The 19544-nt window shown below is 41.7% G+C and overlaps 2 protein-coding genes across 3 annotated transcripts in view; one reads left to right on the top strand and one right to left on the bottom strand.

Annotated features, from left to right (window-relative positions):
- LOC132378580 (tRNA selenocysteine 1-associated protein 1-like) overlaps window positions 1–7853 on the bottom strand; it is a 46357-nt gene extending 38504 nt beyond the window's left edge. For both annotated transcript variants that reach the window (XM_059945612.1, XM_059945613.1), the window contains exons 1-4: window positions 7587–7853; window positions 4109–4206; window positions 1562–1661; window positions 1412–1464 (exon numbers count right to left, since the gene is read on the bottom strand). In XM_059945612.1, the coding sequence (XP_059801595.1) occupies window positions 1412–1464; window positions 1562–1661; window positions 4109–4206; window positions 7587–7853 (518 nt within the window). The remainder of the gene's footprint in view (window positions 1–1411; window positions 1465–1561; window positions 1662–4108; window positions 4207–7586) is intronic.
- The window catches only part of pak1ip1 (PAK1 interacting protein 1), a 38810-nt gene continuing 27087 nt past the window's right edge, over window positions 7822–19544 (top strand). Inside the window, exons 1-4 of the mRNA XM_059945615.1 lie at window positions 7822–7969; window positions 12087–12249; window positions 17129–17249; window positions 18561–18635. Coding sequence (XP_059801598.1) covers window positions 7883–7969; window positions 12087–12249; window positions 17129–17249; window positions 18561–18635 — 446 coding nt within the window. The 5' untranslated portion in view covers window positions 7822–7882. The remainder of the gene's footprint in view (window positions 7970–12086; window positions 12250–17128; window positions 17250–18560; window positions 18636–19544) is intronic.

Raw genomic sequence — 19544 nt, 5'->3', positions numbered from 1 at the left:
CACTGCCTGTAAGGAGCTTGAATGTTCTCTCCATGACCATGTGGGTTTCCTCCCACAGTCCAAAGATGTAGCTGTTGACAGGTTAATTGGTCGTTGTAAAATGTCCCATGATTAGGCTAGGGTTAAATTGGGAGTTGCTGGGCAGTGAGATTCAAAGGGCCGGAAAGGCTACTCCGCATTGTATCTCAACAAGTAAAAAAACAAATAAATAAACTACATTGGTTTGAACCAAATGAAAATGCAGTAAAAATTGAATTAGATGTCTCCATGGTTCAGCAGCAGTTTCTCAACACTGGAATTACCTATTTGCTTGGATCTGTTTTCTTGGAATTCATGTGCAATAAAACCAGTAAGAATATTTCAGTAATGGCTTAGCAGCAATTTCCCAAACTGATGATGGATTGCAAATCGGTAATTAAGTTTGGGGACATAATACTGAAAATTAATATTTAGTATTCTCAGAACATGTGATGGCAGTTGTCTTACAAAAACAAAGATAGCTTTGATATTGCTGAAGCCATTTCCAGGTTGCTTTCAGCAATTCTCCAGTCTACGCATCATGGTAAATCCACATTTCACAACGAACCAGTTTTGTTTAAATATACATGAGGTGAAACTGGGCTGTTGACACTATGGGATGTTTTTATTAATGTGTCTTGTGCTTGAAAAGGTTAAGAAACATTGAGTTTGAGTGTGTAATGTTAGTTATTATATTCCAAAGCACGTTTTGTTTAATAGTTTGCATCATTCATTTCATTTAGGTTCACAAATATCAAACAAAAATGTCTATTTGCAGGATGATCATGTCACAAGAATGGGTCAACTAGAGTTCAAATATTGTCATTTAATAATTTCTGTAGTGAGTGACTCATTCCCACACTATAAATCTTTTCCAGCATATAAAAAGTAAAATCAGGAGCAGGATGGAGCCCTATCCACTACCTAAATGAGTGCAACACCATATTTGTGTGTGCTATCTACAAAATTTACATTAGGTGCTCACCCATGCTGCTCTGACAGAATTTCCCAGACCCAAGGTCAAGGACATCAGAGACAGGGGAATATCACCATCTGCAGGTCACACTCCATCCAGATTTAGAAACATACTGCTGGTCCTTCATTATTGCTGGGTCGAGACTCTGGAACCGGGAATTAATAGTACTTTGTTCAATTGAAGGGCCACAGCGGTTCAAGCTGTCTTCTCATTGTCACCTTGATTTATAGGACAAATGTAGACCTGCTGGTCCAGAATATAATGATAGCTTGAATTAAAATTCCTTTAGTTGTCATCATTAGATTTTCTTTTCCACATTACTACTTTGTTTCCAATTAGTCTGGTCTTATACTAAATGAAACTTTGAGGATCAAAAAAGTAAAAGAATTAGGGGAATGTTAAGGTGGACAGACTTACCCTGCATCTGTTTTTTTCCCATAGGTTGCATAATTTAACTTGAATTTCTTGGGCTAAACAACAAAAACAAAGTAAAGAATAACTATAAAAGCACTGTCTTTTAAAGAAACAAGCAGTTAACAAAGGTAAATGTCTAGTAATGAGGTTTACCGGATTTGAACCGGGCAAAGGTTTCCCGTTCAGTTTATGGAGACAACGATCAGCACTGGTTTGATCAGCTAATTCCACAAAGCAATAGCCTGCTAATGTTCTGAAATGACACAAGAAGTTAATTTAAAACATTTTCTTCACATTACTAATTGGGCTTCAAGCTAAAGCAACCAAATAATAATTGGCATGTATATACAAACGATTACATAGTATATAAAACAAGCACAGCAGGTTTTCTATGCAAACTCTGCCAATAATAATTTACTGGTACCATTTTGCTAGCATCGATGCTATTGACGGATTTAGAAAAATAACTATTCTTCATATGCAAGTGTTGATGGGTCTTTTTCTCAGTTCTAAAGATGGATATTTGACCTGAAACACTTTTTTCTCTCTTTTCTTAAATATTGCTCAAACTACTCAGTTTGCAGATTTCTATTTTTGTTTTATGTAAATAAGATTACTAATCATGGCAACTCCTGGAATTGTAGAATTAACAGTCACAAGATAGTGCTTTGAACTGAGCTCTCCAGGCTACATATTCCATTGGATTCTGAAGTTTGACACAAAGGGTTCATGTCCTTGATGCATTCCAGGACAGTATGGCTTGCTAGTACATAAACAACCTTGTAGGAAAAGTGAAGAATTCCAAGGACTCTTTTGGCCATTGGCAAACATTTGGAAACACAACGATAATTATCCATCTGTGACTTCCGGCTCTGTTTTTCTGTCCATCACTGCAACCTGACTTGCTGGGCATATGTGACAGCCCTGCTATTTGCAACAAATGACAATTCCATCAACACATTAGCATGCTCTATCTGCCCCAATTAATCCATTTGACAGGAAAAACTCTACAAGAAAATATTGGTAAATTGGTTTATTATCAGATGCACTGAAAACAGTGGAAAATCTTCTTTATTTGCCAATCATACAGATCATTTTATCCCATCCGTACAATGGAAAAGCAATAACTGAATGCAGAATAAAATACAGTTACAGAGAAATGCGGTATAGGTTGACAATAAGGTAAATTGTGAGGTCAAGAGTTCAGCTTACTGTACAAGTGGTCTGTCTGATAGTCTTAATGCAGTGGAATAGAACTGGTGGGATGTGCTTTCAGGCTTTTGTATCTTCTGCCCAAAGGGAAGGAGGAGAAGAAAGAATGTCTGGGCTAGAAGGGATCTTTGATTATGTTCCTGCTTTACTGAGGTAGCGAGAAGTGTAGACAGAATCCATGATGGGGAGTCTGGCTTTTGTGACGTGCTGAGCTGTGTACACAACTCTGAAGTTTCTTGCTGTCTTGGGCAGAGCAGTTGCTAAGATAATCTGTGATGCATCTCGATAGGATACTCTCTATGGTGCATCTATAAAAATGGAAGAGGGCGATGAGGACATGCTGAACTCCTGAGGAGGTACAGGTGCTGGTGAATTTTCCAGGTCAAGGCATCTACATGGTTGCACCAGGATAAGCCATTGGTGATGTTCACTCCGAGGAACTCCAAGCACTCAACCCTCTTATTTAAACAGGAGCACATCCACTATACAAGGTCTTTTGTTCTGCTAACATTGAGGTAAAGATTGTAATCATGCCACTAGGCTCTTTATCTCCTTTCTGAACTATTTAATGTTGGGCCCACTATGGTGGTGTCATCTGCAAACTTGTAGATGGAGTTAAAGATGAATCTAGCCATGCAGCCATGGGGGTATATGAAGTATAAATGGGCACTGATACAGAGTTGTCAGGGTGACACTAGTGTTGAAGGTCATTGTGGTGGATGTGTTACTACTCCTCCTTACTGAATGTGGTCAATTGATCAACAAGAATCCAGTTGGAAAGGGAGGTGCTGAGTCCCAGGTCTATGAGCTTGGAGATGAGTTTGCTCGGAATGATGTATTGATTATATCAATGAAAGGATGAGGCCAGAGGTGCCATGGGGATAGGTGAATCTCTATGAACCTATCACATTCCTAGGAACTTATGACAACCATGGCAACCTTGGTTTCACCCGATCACATACATTCCTTTAATTCTATGCATCCTTCACCTTCTGTGCAGTTTTGACAGGGTCTTCAGCCTTAACTCTCCACAGACTTACTGAATGTTTCCAACTTTTCCTGTTTAAATTTCAGATTTCCAGCATTTGCTCACTCTTTCATTTTCATTCACTGGAGTGAGCTTGTTACCTCACGTCTCAAAATCCTGATATCCAATTTCTTGATGTTTGAAATATTAGCTTTGAAATTACTGAGACTTCAAAGATTGACAATAGTAACTAGGAATTGGATACACAGTTGTCAATTTTATATTTTTCTGCATCAGACTTCTGAAGTTCAGGAAGAGCTGAAAACTCACTGAAATTCAAATGTTCATAGAAAGGAATTTGCCTTTCTGAGTGTCTCAGTGACAGACATTTACACAAATCACTAGTCAATTATCGTGTTTTAGTAAATGATGGGAGTAATAATAAGACAACAATATTCTAAATTGTAGACATCTGTACTCTAACGTACTCCATTGAACTGAATATTATGACATTTCCTTACCCGGTCATTCTGTTGCTGATGATTTTTACATTAATGGTTGGCTCACCCATGGCTGAAAAGGCCTGCTTGATGAAAGTCTCATCCATGTACTGTTCCAGCTAAAAATGACAGGAAAGCAATAGAGTTACTAACATCCACAAGAATTATAGATGCATGAGACAGCACTCTGAAGTAATATCTCAAAAGAATATACTAATAATCAACCAAATTGCAGAAATTAATATGTGGAATATTTAATCTCTAAATAATTAAGAAGAGTGGTTCATTATTTCTTAAAACCATTTCAAGAAAATCTCATACACCAGAGGGACCTCAAAATTCTGAAATAGGTAAATCAGTGGATGGTTTATTGTACTGGATGCTACAGCAACATCATCCACTCTTACACTGGAGAAGATCATAGGTTATTTTATAAGAAACTGCAGAATGCCAATAAAGTTACAAAAAAGATTCAGTGAAGGGGTGTGTTATGGCCAGTCATAGAATGAGAAAGGTTCCAAGAAGAGACTTTTGAATGACAGAGATACAGAACCAAGTTACTAATGCAGTTACAAAGAGCAAGGATTTGAATCTATAAGAATTTTGAGGTGTAGATGAATGTAAACCTCCAAGAGGATCACAACCTTGTCATGGGTTGGAGGTCTAAGTGCCTGAATGACCTGGAGAGCTAGGTTGGCTGGAGTTGGGGCTCTATTTTGGAAAAAAAAGAAACATACATTCGGATGCTGTTCATAGACTTCAGTTCAGCACTCAACACAATCATCCCTCAGAAACTGACTGGAAAACTGAGCCTACTGGGCCTGAACACCTCCCTCTGCAACTGGATCCTAGACTTCCTGACTGGGAGACCTCAGTCAGTCCGGATCGGGAGCAGCATCTCCAACACCATCACTGAGCGCAGGGGCTCCCCGGGGCTGTGTGCTCAGTCCACTGCTGTTCACTCTGCTGACCCACGATTGTGCTGGAACACACAGCTCCAACCACATCATCAAGTTCGCTGATGACATGACCATGGTGGGTCTCATCAGCAAGAACAACAAGTCAGCATACAGAGAGGAGGTGCAGCGGCTAATGGACTGGTGCAAAACCAGCAACCTGTCTCTGAATGTGAACAAAACAAAAGAGATGGTTGTTGACTTCAGGAGGGCACGGAGTGACCACTCCCCACTGAACATCGACGGCTCCTCGATACAGATCATTAACAGCACCAAATTTCTTGGTGTTCACCTGGTGGAGAATCTCAGCTGGTCCCTCAACACCAGCTCCATAGCAAAGAAAGCCCAGCAGCATCACTACTTTCTGCGAAGGCTGAGGGAAGTCCATCTCCCACCCCCCATCCTCATCACATTCTACAGGGGTTGAATTGAGAGAATCCTGAGCAGCTGCATCATTGCCTGGTTTGGAAATTGCACCACCCCGGATCGCAAGACCCTGCAGCAGATAGTGAGGTCAGCTGAGAAGATCATCGGGGTCTCTCTTCCCACCATCACAGACATTTACACTACACGCTGCATCCGTAAAGGTAACATCATTATGAAGGACCCCATGCACCCCTCATACAAACTCTTCTCCCTCTTGCCGCCTGGGAAAAGGCACCGAAACATTCCGACTCTCACGACCAGACTATGTAACAGTTTCTTCCCCCAAGCTATCAGACTCCTCAATACCCAGAGCCTGGACTGACACCTTGCCCTATTGTCCTGTTTATTATTTATTGTAATGCCTGCACTGTTTTTGTGCACTTTATGCAGTCCTGTGTAGGTCTGTAGTCTAGTGTAGCTTTCTCCATGTTGTTTTTTTACGTAGTTCAGTCTAGTTTTTGTACTGTCATTTAACACCGTGGTCCTGATAAGACATTGTCTCATTTTTACTGTGTACTGTACCAGCAGTTACGGTCGAAATGACAATAAAAGTGACTTGACTTTGGCTCTTGGAAGGCTCACCCATGCCAAACAGGTCAAAGGTAGAGGACGGACAAAGAGTGGTTCACCAGTCCTCCAGGTTTGGTTCAGGGCTAACAACCCTGACTGGTAAAACAAAATCATTACAGAAACAACAACGAAGAATCCTTCTACATTGCCATATGACAGTATTCCTGAATCTCCACCCAGAACCTGCATTACTAACAGTAGTGAAAACTGAGCTACTGACATGATGAATGAAGCCCTGAACACTGCCAGAGGTGGAAGACCTTCACTGAACACCAGTGGCACAACAGGCACTAAGTGGGAGTATAAAGTTCAACAATGGTATGCAAATCATTTGAATGACTGGAACATAGATTTAAAAAAAATCAGTCTGCTTGTTTCTAGAGTCAGTGGAATGGGGCTGGGGTGGTGGTTATGACCTCTAACCTTACTGAAAGCTAGGAAAAATGTTACAGTAATTTATAATTTTGAGATTCAGCCATATACAATTGTAGTGGCAGCAAAGGAAATGGATACCAACACCATTTGTTCTGATTCAGGAATTTCAGTACAGGATTTGGAGGTGTATACTATTGCACTGCACTACATGATCAAAATGGAACTGAACTAGTTTTATTAGTTTTCATAATCTTTACAAACCAATGAATTATCTTTAAAAATATAACCTAAGTTGCAATATGGGTAAATAGAGAAATACCATCCATGCAGCACAGTTCCAATGCATGAATCACATGCTCAAGTCGGAAACAAACTTTCGGCCTTGGTCGACCTATTGTGGATTGGGATTTTCAAGGACAGGATGGTATATGTGTAAATGTGGGTCCTCTTTCTCAACAGGACAACACTTCTTTCAGTATTTCATGTTATTATCAATCACAAAGGATAAGAGATAACTGAATGGTATGAGAAAAACTGATGTTATCCTGAGTGGCCCCTCTCAGAGAGCAGAGGCCACACCCTCACACATCAGGCTGGTCCTCCCAGGGGGCAAACACACCCCACGTAGGCGGATTCTCTCGGGAAAGATCTCCACCAACAGCAGGCTATCCCACAGGGAATAATCTCCCCATCATCAGGTAGGCGCACGCCTTCCAAACTAGACAGCCTCTCTGGGGACAGATCCTCCCAGGTACTGTTCTCAGCAGGACGGGAGGCGCACACACAGTAAGTGAGTCCACCCATAGGGACATAACAACCCTATGATTGTTATCCACCAAAATCCCCCACGGGGAAATACCCCACCCCAACTCTCTCATCCAGGATTCCCCCCACTCTCCTCTCACACTCCCATTACTGGATCACCCAGGGGTCCCCTCCTCTTCCCTTACCCAACCACGACTACATCGGCAGCCCCTCCGGAGGCAAATCCCATCCTCTGGACCCCGGGTGGGCACTTCCAGCGGGTCACACCCCCAACACACCAGCCCCCGACCCTCACTATGGGAATCAGTCCCTCTCAGGGGTCACCCCACCAACACATCAGACGGCCCTCCCGGGACCACCGACCACCGGATCCTCCCTCCCTTCCGCCGGAGCGGGGCCGTACTTACGTCTCCCATCCACAGGGTGGCCATTCTGTCCGTCCGTCTGTAGGTCTGTCCGTACACAGCTACAGGCCTTTTGACCGCAGCCTGTTCTCTGCTCCCTCCACCAACCGGTTTGGGCTGAGGCCCCAAGTTCAGCCCCACCCTCCAAGTAACCCAGAGCCACGGCACACGTCGCGCAATCGCCCCGACCGCTAAACAGTGCAACAAACATTCAGGCGCCACGGGGACCTGAACGGAACAGCTGCTGACGTCAGTTCTGCGCGCCGACATAGTGGGGTCTTTCTTGACGTTGGCTGAACATGGATTCTGCAGGTCGAAAACTGGTGCTGGTTAGTGGTAGTTACCAGCAGGTCTTGTTCGGGTACCGGCTATCCGACTGGACACAGGTGAGGCAGGGCTGGTTAACAGCAGCTCCTGTTTGGGTACCAACTGTCAAACTGGACACAGATGTGGCGGGGGGCTGCTATCCCTCCCAACCTTGTCCGAAGGGGCCATGAGTAGAGGTTTCAGCCGGAGTCTCATGGACACGTTTCTCTGCTCCCATTTACGTTTGAATTTGCTGCTCTTTTTTTTAGATTCTTCTGGCTGGGAGAAGTCTTGGTCTTAAATGTCTCAGTAGCATTATCTTACAATCTGATCAATTCCTGTAGATACGGGCCAATATAAATATACAAATTAGACCTCTTCCAGCCAGTTCCACCATGTAATCAAATGATGGCTTAGTTCTGCATTCTGGTTACTGTGGTAACCTTTCACCCCATCTCCTATATCAAAAATTTATCTGCTTCTGCCTAAGTAATAAAAATTAATGCTCTGCTTCTTCCCCCACCTTTTTTGTTTGAAGGAAGACAGTTGCAAAGATTCGTGGGTGCCTGAGAAATAAATTTTTACTTTAACTCTCTTAAAAGGACAGCACATTACTTTAAACAATAATTTTCGGTTCTAATTTTTCCCACCAGAGATGGTGTCCTCTCCATAGAACCATAGAACATTACAGCACAGAAACAGGCCCTTTGGCCCTTCTTGGCTGTGCTAAACCATTTTTCTGCCTAGTCCCACTGACCTGGACCTGGACCATATCCCTCCATACCCCTCTCATCCGTGTACCTGTCCGAGTTTTTCTTAAATGTTAAAAGTGAGCCTGCATTTACCACTTCATCTGGCAGCTAATTCCACACCCCCACCACTCTCTGTGTGAAGAAGCCCCCCCCCCCAATGTTCACTTTAAGCTTTCCCCCTTCACCCTTAACCCATGTCCTCTGGTTTTTTTCTCCCCTAACCTCAGTGGAAAAAGCCCACTTGCATTCACTCTATCTATACCCATCATAATTTTATACACTTCTATCAAATCACCCCTCATTCTTGTACGCTCCAGGGAATGAAGTCCCATCCTATTCAACCTTTCTCTGTAACTCAGTTTCTCAAGTCCCAGCAACATCCTTGTAAACCTTCTCTGCACTCTTTCAACCTTATTAATATCCTTCCTGTAATTCGGTGACCAAAACTGCACACAATACTCCAAATTCAGTCTCACTAATGTCTTATACACCCTCTACATTACATTCCAACTCTTATACTCAATACTTTGATTTATAAGGGCCAATGTATCAAAAGCTCTCTTTATTACCCTATCTACCTGTGGGGCCATTTTTAGGGAATTTTGTATCTGGATTCCCAGATCCCTCTGTTCTACTGCACTCCTCAGGGCCCCACCATTTACCTTGTATGTTCTACCTTCTTTTTTCCTTCCAAGATGCAATACCTCACACTTGTCTGTATTAAACTCCATCTGCCATTTTTCAGCCCATTTTTCCAGCTGATACAAATCCCTCTGCAGTGTCCACTACATTTGCTGATCCAATTTACCACATTATCATCCAGATCATTGATATCGATGACAAATAACAATGGACCCAGCACTGATCCCTGTCTCACACCACTAGTCACAGGCCTCCACTTAGAGAAGCAATCCTCCACTACCACTCTCTGGCTTCTCCCATTGAGCCAATGTCTAATCCAATTTACTACCTCACCATGTATACCTAGCGACTGAATCTTCCTAACTAACCTCCCATGCGGGACCTTGTCAAAGGCCTTACTGAAGTCCATGTAGATAACACCTGCTGCCTTCCCTTCCATCTACTTTCCTGGTAACCTCCTTGAAAAACTCTAATAGATTTGTTAAACATGACCTACCAGGCACAAAGCCATGTTGACTCTCCCTAATAAGTCCCTGTCTATCCAAATACTTGTAGATCCTATCTCTTAGTACTTCCAATAATTTACCTACTACCAACGTCAAACTTACTGGCCTATAATTTCCCAGATTACTTTTAGAGCCTTTTTTAAACAACAGAACAACATGAGCTATCCTCCAATCCTCCGGCACCTCACCCGTAGATACAGACATTTTAAATATATCTACCAGGGCCCCTGCAATTTCAACGCTAGTCTCCTTCAAAGTCCGAGGGAATACCCTGTCAGTTCCTGAGCATTTATCTACTCTGATTTGCCTCAAGATAGCAAACACCTCCTCCTCTTCAATCTGTATAGGTTCCATGACCTCACTATTGTTTGCCTTACTTCCATTGACTCCATGCCAGTTTCCTTAGTAAATGCAGACACAAAAAACCCATTTAGTATCTCCCTGATTTCTTTTGGTTCCATACATAGCTGACCACTCTGATTTTCCAGAGGATCAATTTTATCCCTCACTATCCTTTTGCTCTTAATATACCCGTAGAAGCTTTTTGGATTATCCTTCACCTTGACTGCCAAAGCTACCTCATATCTTCTTTTAGCCCTCCTGATTTCTTTCTTAAGTATTTTTTTGCACTTTTTATACTCCTCAAACACGTTATTTGTTCCCTGTTTCCTATACATGGCATACATCTCTCTCTTTATCAGAGTTCCAGTATCCTTGAGAACCAAGGTTCCTTTTTCTTATTCACTTTGCCTTCAATCCTGACAGGAACATACTAACTCTGAACACTCAATATTTCTCCTTTGAAGGCCTCCCACATACCAATGGCATCCTTGTCAGAGAACAACCTGTCCCAATCTACGCTTTTTAGATCCTTTCTCATTTCTTCAAATTTGGCCTTTTTCCAGTTTAGAACCTCAACCCGAGGACCAAATCTATCTTTATCCATGATCAAGTTGAAACTAATGGTGTTATGATCACTGGAACCAAAGTGTTCCCTTGCACACTTCTGTCACCTGTCCTAACTTGTTTCCTAATAGGAGATCTAATATTGCATCCTCTCTAGTTGGTACCTCTATATATTGATTTTAATAATTTCCTGAACACATTTTATAAACTCTAACCTGTCTAGACCTTTAACTGTATGGGAGTCCCAATCAATATGTGGAATATTAAAATCCCCTACTATCACAACTTTATCATCCCTATAAGCGTAAGTGCTACACCTGTCCCTACACCTCCTCTCTTAACACAATTCAGGGCCCCAAACAGTCCTTCCAGGTGAGGCAGCACTTCACTTGTGAGTCTGTTGGGGTCATCTATTGCATCCAGTGCTCCCAGTGCGGCCTCCTCTACATCGGTGAGACCTGATACGGATTGGGGGACCACTTCGTCAAGCACCTCCGCTCCGTCCACCACAACAGACAGGATCTCCCGGTTGCCACCCACTTTGTTTCACATTCCCATTCGGATATGTCCATACATGGCCGCCTCTACTGTCATGATGAGGCCAAACTCAGGTTGGAGGAGCAACACCTCATATACCGTCTGGGTAGTCTCCAGCCCCTTGGCATGAACATTGAATTCTCCAACTTCTGGTAATTCCCTCCTTCTCCCTTCCCCCATTCCAGTTTCACTCTGCCTCCTCCTCCAGCTGCCTATCACCTCTCTCATGATTCTGCCTTCTTCTACTATACAGTGCTTTCTTCTTACATTTCTTCTTCACCTTTCCTGCTTCCCCTCCCCCGTCCCTTAGTGGTTTTTCACCTGGCACCTACCAGCCTTCTTCCCACCCTCCCCCCACCTTCTTTATAGGGCCCCTGCCCCCTCCCTCTTCAGTCCTGATGAAAGGTCTCGGCCCGAAACGTTGACAGCTCGTTTCCACGGATGCTGCCCGACCTGCTGAGTTCCTCCAGCGTGTTGTGTGTGTGGTTGTGATCACACCATCTACAGTGCATTTTGTGTGATCACAACTTTGTTTCCTGCAATTGTCCGTTATCTCTCTACAGATTTGCTCCTCCAATTCTCACTAACTATTGGGTGGTCTATAGTACAACCCCATTAATGTGGTCATACCTTTCCTGTTTCTCAGCTCCACCCATATGGGCTGTTTCTCCACATCCACCTTGTTAAGGTTCTTCAAAAGCTTCTGTGATTTAATCAAATTCACTACTTAATTGCATCTTTAGTCCATATACATAATTGTAAAATTACACAAAAATATCTTGCTGATGTTGTCAAGAATTGCTGAATACTTCTGTTAAATTGTTGATGTACATTTATGCTGTGTGTTCCTTTAGAGTTGGGATCCTGAAGCTGACTTTACCCATCATGCTCACACTGCCTCTTTAACCACTGTGGCTGTAAATGATCAATATGTGGCAACGGGCAGTAGAGATGAAACTATTCAGTTGTATAACATGAAAAAGAAAATTGATCAAGGATCACTGTTACACCATAATGGTAGGTAAAATCTTGCTTTCACGCTTTACACTTCCATTGTCTGGTATGGTAGAAAGGGTAGTTCAGGAAGCTTTGTTATTTCCAAAGTTCAGTGGGAGTTATCAAGAATTGACTGTTGAAATTATTGATGATATAAACAATCTGGAGAAGTAGCCCTGGCATCTGTATATTGAGTCTTGATTTATTCACGGAAGTCTCAAAGGATATGATGAAGGAGGGGTGTTGGAGAGTTTGCTGACAAAGACTGTATAAAACATGATTAAAACCAAAATGTTGGATACATGTAGCAAACTTGAAAACATTTGTGGAAAGAGCAATGAAATTGCCATCTAGGGTCATTGACGTTTATAAGAACTAATATCTGAAACTACTCCTGATAATTTACATACGCCATTCAATGTAGTAAATTTTAACACTGCATTTGGAGCACCCATTCATGGGATACATGAGGAAATCTGCAGATACTGGAAATTCAAGCAACACACAAATGCTGGTGGAACACAGCAGGCCAGGCAGCATCTATAGGAAGAAGTACAGTCGACATTTCAGGCTGAGACCCTTTGTCAGGACTAACTGAAAGTAAAGATAGTAAGAGATTTGAAAGTAGGAGGGGGAGGGGGAAATCTGAAATGATAGGAGAAGACCGGAGGGGGAGGGATGAAGCTAAGAGCTGGAAAGGTGATTGGCAAAAGTGATACAGAGCTGGAGAAGGGAAAGGATCATGGGACGGGAGGCCTCAGGAGAAAGAAAGGGGGAGGGGGGAAGCACCAGAGGGAGATGGAGAACAGGCAGAGTGATGGGCAGGGAGAGAGAGAGAAAAAAAACAAATAACTAACTATGTCAGGGATTGGGTAAGAAGGGGAGGAGGGGCATTAACGGAAGTTAGAGAAATCAATGTTCGTGCCATCAGGTTGGAGGCTACCCAGACGGAATATAAGGTGTTGTTCCTCCAACCTGAGTGTGGCTTCATCTTGACAGTAGAGGAGGCCATGGATAGACATATCAGAATGGGAATGGGACATGGAATTAAAATGTGTGGCCACTAGGTGATCCTGCTTTCTCTGGCGGACCGAGTGTAGGTGTTCAGTGAAACAGTCTCCCAGTCTGCATCAGGTCTCACCACTATATAGGAGGCCACAACGGGAGCACTGGACACAGTTTACCACATCAGCCGACACACATCGGATAAGTGTTTCTAATTTAAGTGCTTTTTTGCTGCTGATTACAGCAGATAACACTTTAGTACATTTAATGTTGTAAGAGAAAGACTTGAGATGAGAAAGAAGTCCTTAAAAATCTGAAGACTTTTATGTCTCAGAGTTTGATGTTTTGTTTTAACCCTGATGAGCATTCCTTCAGGTCAGACAACAACTGCGGAAAGGGGAAAACCAAATTCAGTGTTTTGAGTTACATTTTATCAGAATTGGAAATTATTACAAGTAAAGCAAGTTGTGGTGGAGAGAGAAAGAAGGCAAGTGGAAGCGTCTTTGTCAGACTGAAGACTAGGAGAAGTTGCAAAATACAAATAGTTGTTGTGGCCGCTGAAAGAGGTAGTAAAGGCCTGTGAGAAGTGCTTTCCCAACCTGGGGTCCATGGATCCTTCAGATAATGATAGGGGCCCAAGGCATAATAAAAGGTTTGGGAACCCTGGTGTAGAGGAAGGGTAATCACGAGGAGGTCAATGAAGTCTGAAATATCACAGCAAGGAAGAGAAGGATAAAAATATGAATGCTGGAAATGTGAGCTATATGATTGGTTCATTATCAAAAACTGGAAGTTATTGTCAATTTCTGAAGACTGTAACATTCCAGAATCAAAAGACAAGACACTAATTCTCATGATGAGCTTTGATGGAACTGTGTTAAAAGGCAAAGATAGAGAATTAACGTGACAGGGGACTGGAAGTTCAGGGTCACCCTTACTGAGTAAATCACAATGTTCTGCAGAATGGACAGCCAATCTGTATTTGATTTTCTTGATGTAGAGGAGATTGCATCAAGAGCAGCCAGTAGCTATGTATTAAGCTGAAGAATTGTGTAAATTGCTGCTTCGCCTGGAAAGAGTGCTTTGATGTCTGGATAATGGGAAGGAAAGAGGGAAAGCATATGTTGTGTCCTGCATGGGTAAAATCAGTGAAATGTTGGCGGGGGTGGAGGTCAAAGCTGTTCTGTAGGGAATGGTTCCTTTGTAATGCAAAAAGGAGAAGGGAAAATGTATCTAGTGATGGAGTTCACATTGTAAATACCTGAAATTTAAGGATGATCCTTTGAATATGAAGGTTGGTGAGGTGAAGATGCATGCAGGGCCATCTTTTGTAACACGTAAATGCTGGAGGAACTCAGCAGGGGAGGCAGCATCTATAGAGAGGAATGTCCTGATGAAGGTCTTTCGCTGAAATGTCGACTGTTTATTCTCTTCCATAGATGCTGCCTGACCTGCTGAGTTCCTCAGGCATTTTGTATGTGTTGCACTGGATTCATAGTATTTGCAGAATTTCTCGTGTTTATAATCTTATCCGTGCTCATGGTGGGAGGAGAAGATGAGAGCAGAAATGGAATAGAGGTTGACAGTCCTTTCGACAATGGTGGAGAAATGCTACTGAGAAATGGAAGAGAAAAGCAAATGTGGATATGGAACTGATGTTGTAAGAACATGTAAAGTGGTGTAGGGGAACTGGGAAAATACATTCAGTGACTATTAGGTACACCTTGGAACCCGATGTGTTCTTCTGTTGCAGCACATTCACCTCAAGGTTCAACATACTGGGTGCTCAGGGATGCTTTTCTGCAAACTCTCGTTACGAGTGTTTCTTTGAGTTACTGTCATCTTCCTGTCAGCTTGAACCAGTCTGGCCATTCTCCTCTAATCCCTCCCATTAACAAGGTGTTTTTGCCCACAGAATTGTCACTCACTGGATTTTTTTTTAGTTTGCAGAATTCTCTATAAACTCTGGAGACTGTTGTCCTTGAAAACCTAGGAGATCAGCAGCTTTTTAGATACTCAGACCACCCCATCTGGCACCAATAATCATTCCACAGTCAAAATCACTTATATCACATTTCTTCCCCATTCTGATGTTTGGTCTGAACAACAACTGAACCTCTTGACCGTGTCTGCATGCTTTTATGTAGTGAGTTGCTGTCACACGATTAGCTGATTAGTTATTTACATTAATGTGCGGTGTACAAGTGTACTTAATAAAGTGGCCACTGAGATGCAATCTGTCCAGCCTGTACAGATCCCATCTCTCTCAGAACTGTTCCCAATGCCTTAAATCTAAAACACTCACTGTTGCTTAATTTCTTTAGCTGTACATTTATTTGTATTATGCTCCTATTTCCATGCCCATTGGCTCAAGAAATGATTTGGAGATCTAATGCTCCCCTGCTTAAAGCTTGTTTGCAGGAGCTTATCTTTTTTTTGTCATGGGTGAATCTTGACATCCAGGCTATTCTGCAATTATTGAATTCTTAACCTAGACAGTACACTATCCTTGCAACTGCAGAAATGTCTGCTACTCCAGCTGTACAATCCTCTGCAGCATAACTGTTGTTTTTTGGTACATCTGGAATTGCCACTATGCACTGTCCTTGTTGTGGCTGCAGTCCCAGAGGCAATCCCTCCTCAATCAATATTGATAACTAACTCCCCTTAGTGAAATGTCTTATGGAAGTGGCACGATCTCCTTAACTGCTTGCCAGCTCTTACTTCTCTGTCTGCTGTTCCTCTCTTCAGTCCACTTACATTCTTCTCTACTGCAGAATAACCATCCCAGAAGCACACTATCCCTGAAATACTCAGCTTAACAGATGAATCTTAGTGACATCAACTGTTGCTTAAGTTCCAAAATCTGGGCCTTGAGCTCCTCCAGCTAATGACTTTTTCACCACCTTGGGTAGTCTGGGTCATTAACAGCAACTAAGGTTTCCCCATGGCACAGTGTTTGCCCTTCCAGCATATCTTTCTAGGATTCTATTAAATTAATACAATTAATAGTATTATTCTTGTGCTGCTGTTAGATTGCTTGTTGTTTAACTTGTCCTGGAGGAACTTTTAATTCCCTGCCTACATTTATACAAATGTATAAATTTCATGTTCTTTTAAACTTACTGCACACTGCTTCTTGCATTCCATTTAAGCTCAGCATAATACAGTACTCAATAAAAAATGAGTTAGTATTTCATCTAGAGTTTATATGTATACAGGAGATAGCTGGGAGTTACACCTGTGGGGCTTATCTCATTTGAGTCAATTCTGGCCTCAAAATCATTCAAAGAAATACATCTGGTAGCATGAATCATTGAGAGCAATGAGAAACAAGAATATTAGTTATCTTTTTCATTTCAGAAATAGGTATTCTGAAATGGATTAACCTCTCTGTGTTCATGTGCTGTTCTAGGTAAGTTCAGGTGATTGCATAAAATGAGGATTATCCTTTGGAACTTGCGTATAGAGTATGTTTCCAATTAGCTTGAGCACTCATAGTATATGAGATAAAACTGATTTTTAAAAAATATTTGCTACCAAAGTTGTCATTTCTTTAGACCGCAAACACGAGGAAATCTGCAGATGCTGGAAAATAAAACAACACACACAAAATGCTGGTGGAACGCAGCAGGCCAGGCAGCATCTATAGGAAGATGTACAGCTGACGTTTCAGGCCGAGATCTAGGTTCGAAACATCAACTGTACATCTTCCTATAGATGCTGCCTGGCCTGCTGCATTCCACCATCATTTTGTGTGTGTTGTTTGTATTTCTTTAAGACTGTAACATGTTCAATGTAAAGTGTTAGGAAAGTGCCCTGTTTGTAATTAAATTGACCTCTATATTGCATTGTGTCTCTCAGCATTGAACTAATTTTGTCCCGTTATTTGAAGGTACAATAACCTGTTTGGAATTCTATGGGAAAACACACTTACTAAGTGGAGCAGAAGATGGACTCATCTGTGTGTGGGACACAAAGAAATGGGAATGTTTGAAGTCTATTCAAGCTCATAAGTATGAATCATTAACATGTCATTGTCTTGTTCATGTCCTATTTCAAATCATAAATTCTGCATATTTTTCAATCTACCTAGGAGATCTCCATTGACAAGGTGGGATTTAGTGGGGAGCTGGTAGCAATGGACTTTGTTATCAGTGTAGCGAAGGATTGTGTGGTATCAAAGAAGAGCAGTAAATGGGCATCAAAGGAAAAGGGGTGACTGGTGGAGTCTGACCTCACGTGAAAGAAGGAGGTTGTACTTGGAGATCAGTCCTACGGACTGTGCAGGAGTTCCTTGGGACAGAATCAAAAGTTCTCACTGCCACCTTTTCAAAGGATGTGCATTTTGAAACCATTGCCAGTAATGTCCACATTCCATAAACATTTTTTTTCCTGAAAGTTTGTCTTAAGGGGCTAATATAGTTAAGTTTTTAGCCAACTTCAAAACCTGAGATTGATGAACGTTAGCTACAAGAAGGGCGAGAGGAAAATGGGGAAGTACGTGCTCAGCAACACACACAAGATGCTGGAGGAACTTGGCAGGCCAGGCAGCATCTATTGAAAAAAGAGTAAAAGATGAAGGGTCTTGGCCCAAATTATTGACAATTTACTCTTTTCCATAGATGTTGCCTGGCCTTTTGAATTCCTCCAGCATTTTGGGTGTGTATTGCTTTAGATTTCCAGTATCTGCAGGTTTTCAAGTATGTGAAGAATGTGCTCATAATTTTTGCTTGCTGATGTCAAAGTTCCAGGGATCCACACATATTTTGCCCTTTTGTTTCTAAAGCAGATAGGTAGGTGACATGGTAACGATGCTCCCATGCATTCTCCCTCCTGTTCTTTGATGGTGGAGGGTGGGAAGTGCTGTATAACCTTAGTAAATTACTCCAGTGCATCCAGTAGGTAGTGTTTAGAAGCCACAATACAAGCTATCCTTGAGTAACGAACAAATTCTCTTTTTTTTACGGAATTCCATAAATCAAATCAGCCAGAAAATACCCAAAAATCATTCAATGTGATAACCCAACCTCCACAGAATTGTAATGAATGGCATCAAAAACACAAACATTTCAGACTGATACGAAAGAGCAATCACATAGAGAGAGAGAAGTCAGTCTGCCTTTCGTAGGAAAGAACATGTGTAAGCACTTTGGACTTCTGAATGTAATATTGTGGGAGTTTGCATGTAGAGTGTCTATAAAATGGGGATTTTATAGGGGATAAAATTGGGGATGGCTGTGCTGAGGGATAGAGATGATAGTTTCTAGGTATGCACTTGAAATTGAGGATGATGTGATATTAAATTAACTGCTTTGTTTAAACAGAGGCCATGTGTCATCATTTTCTGTCCATCCATCTGGAAGACTGGCTTTGTCAGTAGGAACAGACAAAACATTAAGGTATGTCAATTCTTCCCAAATTAAAGCAAGTTTAATTAAGAATACTTAACTGTCTACTTCCCCATAGAGACATTTACACAATTTAGTTGTGATCCTATTTTTTTTGTTTGGGAAGATGTAGAATTTTAAAAATAATTTTTAGTTTTACTAATTAATGTTAGTGTGTCATTATGATAACAGTTCTGAAATGCATTGTGAGCTATTTGTAATGATGTGTGACATAATTGCTGAATTTTGGATCCCTAAAGCAACACTGCACTTATACTGTATGATGGAATATCACAGAAGCATCTTTTTCCTTATGATGGAGATAACATTGTGCAAATTACCAATGCGTTTTCTTTGAACTAATTACCCAAAGCATTCTGGTATTGCCTGAGTAAAAATTAATTCTCCATAAATGAGGCAGTTTGTGGTTCTAGTGAGAGAACTTGGTGATTTCATTAAAAAGGGTGTAAATTTCATGTCTGATTTTAATACAAGAGATGTGAAAGTAGGAGGGGGAGGGGGAAATGCAAAATGATAGGAGAAGACCGGTGGAACCGAGAACCAGTATTTTCGCATTTTCCCCTCCCCCTCCTACTTTCAAATCTCTTACTATCTTTCCTTTCAGTTAGTCCTGACGAAGGGTCTCGGCCTGAAACGTCGACAGTGCTTCTCCCTATAGATGCTGCCTGGCCTGCTGCGTTCCACCAGCATTTTGTGTGTGTTGCGCGCGCACACATGCACATACACGCAAACATATATATAAAAACTTACCTAATTAGCTGTACCTATTCTTGTTTGCAATAAATGCTCATTGAAAATGAGCTGTAGAAATTATCTTGATTTCACTTTTTAATTTATCTTTTTACTTCGTGGAAAACATTTTCAGGAGAAATGATCTACTGCTTTATACATTACAAAGGA

This window comes from Hypanus sabinus, chromosome 20, assembly GCF_030144855.1.
Source record: "Hypanus sabinus isolate sHypSab1 chromosome 20, sHypSab1.hap1, whole genome shotgun sequence".
Taxonomy (NCBI): Eukaryota; Metazoa; Chordata; class Chondrichthyes; order Myliobatiformes; family Dasyatidae; genus Hypanus; species Hypanus sabinus.
This window is presented reverse-complemented; position numbering and strand designations above follow the sequence as displayed.